The sequence below is a fragment of the Teleopsis dalmanni genome, chromosome 2, assembly GCF_002237135.1.
Source record: "Teleopsis dalmanni isolate 2A chromosome 2, ASM223713v2, whole genome shotgun sequence".
Lineage (NCBI taxonomy): Eukaryota > Metazoa > Arthropoda > Insecta > Diptera > Diopsidae > Teleopsis > Teleopsis dalmanni.
In genome coordinates, this window is record NC_051847.1 from 212,203,720 (window position 1) to 212,212,246 (window position 8,527).

The 8,527-nt window shown below is 28.1% G+C and overlaps 2 protein-coding genes across 2 annotated transcripts in view; one reads left to right on the forward strand and one right to left on the reverse strand.

Annotated features, from left to right (window-relative positions):
- The window catches only part of LOC119676691 (nuclear hormone receptor HR96-like), a 6,455-nt gene extending 1,562 nt beyond the window's left edge, over window positions 1-4,893 (forward strand). The window contains exons 2-4 of the mRNA XM_038087947.1: window positions 2,512-2,718; window positions 2,783-2,995; window positions 3,064-4,893. Coding sequence (XP_037943875.1) covers window positions 2,512-2,718; window positions 2,783-2,995; window positions 3,064-3,267 — 624 coding nt within the window. The 3' untranslated portion in view covers window positions 3,268-4,893. The remainder of the gene's footprint in view (window positions 1-2,511; window positions 2,719-2,782; window positions 2,996-3,063) is intronic.
- A 1,392-nt stretch (window positions 4,894-6,285) lies between these two features.
- On the reverse strand, window positions 6,286-7,500 carry LOC119680489 (WD repeat-containing protein 91-like). The gene is made up of 3 exons (XM_038093316.1): window positions 7,220-7,500; window positions 7,024-7,164; window positions 6,286-6,960 (listed from the first exon to the last, which is right to left on the reverse strand). The coding sequence occupies exons 1-3, from the start codon at window positions 7,461-7,463 to the stop codon at window positions 6,410-6,412; spliced, it is 936 nt and encodes a 311-aa protein (XP_037949244.1). The 5' UTR covers window positions 7,464-7,500; the 3' UTR covers window positions 6,286-6,409.
- Between the last annotated feature and the right edge of the window lie 1,027 nt (window positions 7,501-8,527).

The following is an 8,527-nucleotide window of genomic DNA, read 5'->3' on the forward strand; positions in this document are numbered from 1 at the left end:
TAAAGATCTGTAGCTTTTATACATCTACACATATAAAGCCTCAGCTTTCCAATATTTTGGAAACACCTGTGAATATTTTTAGCTTCGTTACAATTAAACATCTAAAGTCTCATATGTCAAACATTTTAGAAACACATATAAAGAGTCATATGTAGCTTTGTTAGAATTACAAATATAAAACCCTACTTTCACTATAATTCAGATACAGCTGTGAAGCTGTGTACTCAGTTTATGCATAAAAACCCTCATACTCCTAAGTTTTTAGAAAAACCTATAAAGAAGATCTCTAACATTAGAACATTTAAGAATGTTCTAACTCTTTGCTCAAGAGAAGTGATTTTTTGCCAAACATTTCAGGATCATCAATGAAGTTCTCTAGCTTTATTACATATACACATATAAAACTTTTTACCGAACATGTCAGGAATACCTATGAATTTCTCTAGCTCTGTTACAATGAGACAGGCCAAACTTCCACTATTATGACTTTCACTATGACACATACATATAAAGCCTCTTTTGTCCGACATTCTTGGAACACCTGTAAGTCTTTGCTTCATAATCTATATATTGTGTTTACATTTCTGTTATAAAAATGCTTATTAAGTCATTTAATCCATGCGAGTCCGTTGCTTTACAATTATCGTAGCCTGTCTACGTTTATTTGTGTTTATGGCTACCCAACTGGCCGACTAACAGACTAACTGACTTAACTGTTGATATCACAATATCAAATTTTTTATCATTTATCAGCAGTTATCATTTCAATTACTAGGCGCACATGAATAGCTGAAACCCCGAACCACACATTTTCATTCCTGTACGATACGGTTTTGTGTATTCAAATTATTTTATCACATTTTTTATTATTAATAATTCTGTTATATTTATTTGTTTGTTTTTGTTGTTGTTGTAGTTCTTGTTGTTGTGCGACAATGAAGCTACTAGAATATCAAATTTTATTTATTTGTTCAATTATCACTTAATTTTCTCATAAAAACAAAATTGTATCAAATTAAAAAAAATGTTATACTAAAAACACATGTGAACTCGAATTAAGGGCATTGAAACTTTAATTAAATTAGTTGACACTTTTTTTTAGAATGAACTTGTACGTTTTATTTTGCTTCCCAGATACTAAATAGAGCCTGATTTAATTGCTTATACAATTTAGTGGTCAAATCATTGGAACGGGCTTGATCATGATGGAAGCAGTGACATAAAAAACTTTATAACTGTAAAACTATTTCATTCATCTTAATAATTTTTTAACTGCAACTATTGTACATATTTAATTAATAGATTCGGCAAATATAACTGAATATTACAAAACTGTAATGAGACAACTTATATATTTCAAGAAAAATACCTATCGTTTTACTAACCTTCTTGAGATCTACATCAACATCATCGCATATCAGTCGTTTCTGTCATACAACTCATCAAGAGTTTGTAGAGAAAATGTATATCCAGTTTGCTTAAGTAGATAGGAAGGTTTAGAGTCGTCGTATTCTCAAAGTCAAAACAGGCAATCTAGAGCAAAAAATTGTTTATAATTATAGTTTGTTTTTTAAATAAAGACATAGCTCAGGGTCAGAACGTATGATCGCAGTTTTTTATTTATGTGAAAAATAAATCTTGGTCTAAATGTACCCGTCATAAGATTCTCAGAAAATTCTGCAGGTTTTCTTTGTATTCATCTTATTGTTGTCCTGAAATTATATACAATATAACTACTTATTTCTATTATAGTTCTATATAATAGTGCTTTTTAATCAGAAAGATCTCTAAATATTTATCTGCAATTTCCAATTATTACAAATCAAATTAACAGATATACATATACTTCAAAAATTTTAAAAATATAGAATATCCTTGTGACTTAAGATTGTTTTTGAATCGAGTCCTATTTGGAGTCTCAACAGCATGCTTCAATCCAATATAGTTACATGTCATCGACAATCTGAGACCGTAATTCTTTAACGTACGAAAAAATTTTCCGGTACCAATTTATTAAATTTCTGGATATACCTTCCTTATATGAGCAAGTCCCATCTAAATCTCTGGTAATCTTTAAGTCACAGCCTAAATGCACCTCCATAATGAGTGAAAAGCGTTAACACTCTTCCTATAGAATTTAAGTGTTCATCATAGCCGCCCTGACAACTCAATATAGAGCCAAAAAATAGAGTCCAGGATAACGAAAGTTGTAAGCATCTGGATCCCGTAATAAGAGATATATAGTTAGAATTGGATGTCACAAGCAAAAACTCACTTGATACCAGTTATACTCCAAAATTGTAAATCGTCTTTTATGGCAAGCACCCATGTTATATATATAAAATGCTATTTTTATTTATTTATCAGTTAGGATATCATCAATTATAGAAAATAATATCATAAGTAAAAGTCATAGCTTTTTGGAACTTGAGACCAAAAGCTACATGTATGTATCTATTAATTTAATGTATGATAATATATTAATATTCGCATTCCTTTTTTTTCTTTTAGCCGGGTGATAATACAGATTCAAAATTATTACAAATCATCAACTTAACTGCCGTAGGCATAAAACGTCTCATTAAAATGGCTAAAAAGCTCAGTGCTTTTCGTGATATGTGCCAAGAAGATCAAGTGGCACTGCTTAAAGGTGGCTGCACCGAGATGATGCTTATGCGTTCTGTGGTTACTTACGATTATGATCGTCACACGTGGATGGTAAATTTATTTAATATTACTATGTAAATTTTATAAATTAATTTCAAAAACTACATTTTTACAGATTCCACATGTAAAAGAAAGTATGGCTAACATTCATGCTGATGTCTTAAAGCTGGCAAATGACAATTTATATGAGGAACACTTAAATTTTCTACGGAGCTTTGACGTAAAGTGGCGTAACGATGATAATATTATGTTGATCATCTTAGCCATTGTATTATTTACGCCAACTCGTGACCGTGTCATACATTCCGATGTGATTAGATTGGAACAAGTATGTTATTTCTATAAATTATCATAATATTTTTTTTTTAATAATGATATTTTTTTTATATATTACAGAATTCCTACTATTATCTTCTGCGAAGATATTTAGAAAGCATTTATCCTGGCTGCGAAGCTAAATCAAATTTTATAAAATTAGTACAGAAAATATCGGACGTTGATCGTCTGAATCAAAATGTTATTGGTGTCTATTTAAATGTAAATCCAGTTAGAGTCGAACCCTTATTACGCGAAATTTTCGATCTTAAAGCCTTCAATTAATTGATGTACCTATTAATTTAAGTATGGAATGTATTTTTGTATAGTTGTACTTTATGTTTTGAATGTGAAAGTAGTCTTTAAAAGGCGAACGCTATTCAAAACATTGGTATATTGTAGTTAAAGATTTTTAACTTTAAATTCAAGCACACTTAGGCAAATCATTAATTTAAGTATGCATGCGTTAGAATCACTTTGCAAATATGGCATATGTTTTTAAGAAAGGCACTTAATTTCACTTGATTTCACAAAAAAATTAATATTTCAATCTAAATAGATTAAATAAATGAAGTCATCACAACAGATCTGTATCGGTGATGGTCGAAAATAAACGTAAAGTTGATTTTTGCGAACCTTATTGCTAAAAGACTAAATTTCTTAAAAATATCCTTGTAGATTCAAAAGTTGTCTTTGTCTTTAGAAAAATTTAAAGCAACTACTTATAGAAAATTATAAAAAAATATTTCTACAGCATAAAACTGACTCTGTGGTGTAAGTCTTAGGTCCAGTAATGTATAGCGAAATTTATCGTTCCTGAACATTGTTGTGTTCTATAATGACCGAAATTGAGACTGTTATTATGTAGTGAACTGTTGCACTACTGTTATCATTATCACGATCATTTTTTCTATTCGTAGAATGTTTTTATTTTTTCAATAATTCTATGCAAAATATGCTGTTTTTCCCGGTAATCATGGTAATATATTTGACTTCGGTTATCTCACATTAAAGAGTATCTATACTTAGACTTTCTTGTATATAAGGCCCAAACTGATGGTTCAGACATATTTTTTTTAAAATATACTTTATATATAGCGAATTTCTCTGAAATCTGTTTCTGCTATTTTCATAGTTGGCAATTTGTTACTGTTTAGTGGCTTTTCTCAATGAAATGTATTATGCTATGTTTTTAGCCATCCGTTCAAGTTGTAATATGGTAGCTATTATCTGAATCATGTCTTTATAAACAAATTTAGTTGTCAAATCAAAAACTGTCAATACGCGAATAAGCATTAAATAGTCGGTAAAACCAACCTATTTTTGGCTCTTACATTGCCAAACAATTTTTTAAATAGATTCCACACGGCAGCCGCTGACATGGTGCTCTATTAAAAAGCTCAAGAACAATTGACACAGAACTTATATTAGCATAATATGTTAGGATAAAATAGAATGGTGACTTTGTGTACTAAAGCTCAAACTCTAGATATTCTCATCCAATATAACACACTGATGAAAATCAATTTTATAAAGCTTACCAGAACCTACCATTCAGAAACAAAAAAAAGAATAATTAATGTTTAGAATAACTGTAATGTTCAGGAACCTTATATCCTTCTTTCTCGTTAAATTTTGAAAACTATTAGCAATTCAAGAGTTTTAGTAGTTGATGAACTTGATCTTTAAATTTACAAAAAAAAACAAAAAATCGGTTTCCTTTCCAGCATATGATCTATTACTAAGTGTTGTTTTAAAACTTATGATATAATGTAAGAACAATAATATTTCTACATAGTATTTATTATTAATAGTCTTTGATTGTAAAATTGTTAATAAATTAATTTGCTCTTAAGATTTTAAATCTGAACAAAGTGATAATCTGTACAATTCTATGAAAACATGCTTGAACAATTTCAATATGCCATTTTAGTTGTACAAAAACGATCTTTATATATATATTATATATAATAAATATAATTTTATTGATGTTATTTAATGCTTTAAATATTTGAAATTTTAAAAATTTTTGCTATTTTAATGTTATTATTAAAAAAATAAATGTGTAGTGTGCAATTTTATTGTGTGTTGTTTTAAACAAAAAGAGATTTTATTAATAAAGAGACTATTTTGTGTAATAATTAAAAAAAAAAACAATATACAAGTATTTTATTTCTCACAACTACAATTAAAATAATATATATAAAATAATTTTTTTGAGAAACATAAAAATTACAGTTTTTGAAAATTATCGTAATAAACTTTATAAATATGTATATATATATATATATATTTGTTATAATTTTATAAATAAGTTTATTAGTTATGTTACTATCAGACAAAACAGCATTAAAATGTTAAATATATTTTTTAGCTCTTATAGTTTATTTGTACTAAATGGATAAATCGTAAATTGCATCATTTTTGGCTAATAGACTTCGTTACTAAGACTACTGCTTGTTCAGTAATAAACAACAGAAAGTATACAATTTATATAATTATATTTTATATATGTTAGATATTCTCGGTCACCACTATTAGTTTTCATCAAATTTATGTTTAGCCATTACTTTGAATATGATAAAATCACAGCAACTGGAACAATCAATTATTTATAGTCATTTATTAAAGAACCATACGAGAGCGTGGTTCCAGGATTAATTCCAGAAAACCTAAAACCGTGTGCACATATCACACACCCTCTTCAATACAGGTTGGTATGCAGTTCTGATGTCAGTTATTGTTTAGTCCGACGAAGTGAAGGACGTAGAGAGCGGTTATGAAAAAACCTCGCAGTTAGTAGAGATATATATAATATACTTAATATTATTTTATCATTGGTACTGTTTATTTTGTTATATTTACTTTTTATGGAATAAATACTAAGTATTCTTATATGTTTGTATTATTATATATATATACATATTTACGTTATTTATTATATAAGTGGTAGTTCAATTCAGTTTTTAATTCAAAAATTTGTTAATCACAAAGTAAAAAGAATTTAATATCTATGAGATCTTACACAAGTATTTGCAAATTTTAATTTTTATATAGTTGGAAAAAAGAAATATGAGCATATCATCAGATATATTCAAAATTAATATTATTTATAAATTTTATATTTTTTTCTTAATTAAAATTTACAAGCCTTAATAATTATTCGAATGCTACAATATCGTATTATATTCGTAAAAAAATCCGTTGCTATTAAAAAAATTTAGATACAAAATTATATGTATTAATAATAAAAATGAACTACAACTTTTCCATGTGCAAAAAATAAAAAAAAAAACTATCCAATGTAAAGATATTAATGTGACAGTTAAAAATTTAATACATAATTATTTATAGATTATGAACAGATAACAGCTCCGTTTACATTACTTAACCTCATACACTATAGAAATATTTAAAACAAACTTTATTACATCCAACTTCTGCCTGCGCTTCCTGAGCGGCGTTTATCCTTTTTATCACTTTTGTCTTTACGTTTAGTATCTAGTGAATCATCCGCACCCATACCTCGTAGTAGCATTCTTATGCCTCGAGCTTGTACTTCAGCCTTCCGTCTCATATTATTAACCTCTGTTGCTATAACGTAGAAATCATCAAGCAATGGACTTGGTGGTCTAATTTCAACAGGTATGTCATCTAAAGTTTGTGGATTTGTAGATGTTGTACGTTTACGTGTTGCGATATCACTTGTGGCATTAAGATTTGGATTACTACCGCTTGCTGTCGACTGTTGTTGCTGTTGCATTTGTTGTATACGTGCTTTTAATGTGGCATTTTCTTCTTGTAGATGTTTTAATAACATTGCTTCGTGTTCTGCGTATACGAACGTAGGTTTTGGCATACATTGATATATCATAGACAAAAAATTTCTTAATGAGATTTGAAAAGTATCTTGCCATTGTTTAGTAAAGAAAGGAGAAAAAACAGGGGATTCTTCTGGGTTCGTACAAAATGGAAAATCTGTATGTAAACACAAATTAAAATTATTTTACATACTATACTTTAAAACAAAAATAAACTTACAAAACCATTCCTTCCATTCGCTTTGCTGGTGTAATTCATCCGACATTTTAGAAAAGAATTCTTTTATTTTGTCGGGTTTGTTGTTGGTATGAGCCGTTATTAAATACAGTTTATATAAACTACTTTCAAATTTCTTTACAGCTAAAAATACAAAAATATTAACTTATAATTTTTTCAATGTAAATTATTACTATACATTGCAAATATGTATGCTCCAATTTAGTAAACAAAAAGTTGTCCAAATGTCCCCACAAAGTGGTAAGCCCTTGTAGGTCACCTGCTACAATATACTGATTAAATTGCTCCATAATCTTTTCTGCGCGAAAACCAAAATCTTTATCTGATTTAAGATCAGCATCTAAAGCTTTAAGTGTATTCGAGAATCCACGAAATATTAAATATTCTTTCAAAATTGTATCCAAGAACTCGACTTGAGCCATTATTTATTTATATATGTTTTTAATAAGTTTCTCACTAATAGGAAATAAATGTCAGCAAAATAACATACCTGTGTAAAAGTAGGGTTGCATTTGGTAGAGTTTTAGAATAAGATCTTAATACTAACATTTGTGTGTGGCAATAACTATCAATCTAGTGTATGCACAAAGTTATAACACTTTAGATGTTCTGCCAGAATAACAACATTACTGTAATACTAACAACTAATTTATGCTAATCGCCAGTTGAAACACATTTGTCATTTGTAATAGTTCATATATTACTTAATACTGCCAATAGCCCATGCTACACTTAAGTAAAATTGAGGAAATCAGTTTTTATAACAGTTTTCGCATTGGTGAATTGAAATTTTATTCATGCCTTGCCAGTTTGATAAGAAAACTTGATACATCTAATACAAATCTATATTTAAAAATTACCAACGTTTCAAAAGGGCCAATTTAATAAAATCTTATTATTGTTATTAATAATAAAAAAGGTGTATTCTTTTAATATGAATGCTTCAAAAGAACACATGTCGCTTAAAAATTAACATGCAAAGCAAAAACAAAATTCGCTGAAATAAGCTCACTTTCCTAAAAATGCTTAATGAGTAAACCTCTCACTCTACAATAATGCGAAATCTTAAGACTGATCTATTGTGAATGATTTTTGGAAGAAAATAGAAAACTGCAGTCAGCTGTTTATTATTTAAAACACGTGCGACTTGTCATATGTTTACTGATTTAGACAGTGATGCCAAGTTATTTTTAAGCACCAAAACTTGTTCTCTTTGAGCATTCATGACAAAAGAATACACTTATAATTGATAATTATATATATTATTATTAACACCATTATTATTAATTTACATATGCAAAATTATATATACATATAAAGTCTTAAGTACAAGAGAAAAGTTAATTTCGGGGAGAATCTTGACAGAATGTTACTAATATCAACAAGATATTTAACAAGATATATTCTTTTGTATCATTTAATTTAAATAGCAAGTGTACAAGTATGTTTAGATGCATTAGATACATTTAGATGCATCGTATGCATT

Excerpts from the sequence above, each read along its gene's own strand:
- LOC119680489 (XM_038093316.1), bottom strand. The coding sequence starts at position 7,463 with ATGGCTCAAGTCGAGTTCTTGGATACAATTTTGAAAGAATATTTAATA. Across the intron at positions 7,165-7,219 it reads GGAGCATACATATTTGCAAT|CTGTAAAGAAATTTGAAAGT; the intron begins GTATAGTAATAA and ends TTGTATTTTTAG. Across the intron at positions 6,961-7,023 it reads CGAATGGAAGGAATGGTTTT|ATTTTCCATTTTGTACGAAC; the intron begins GTAAGTTTATTT and ends GTTTACATACAG.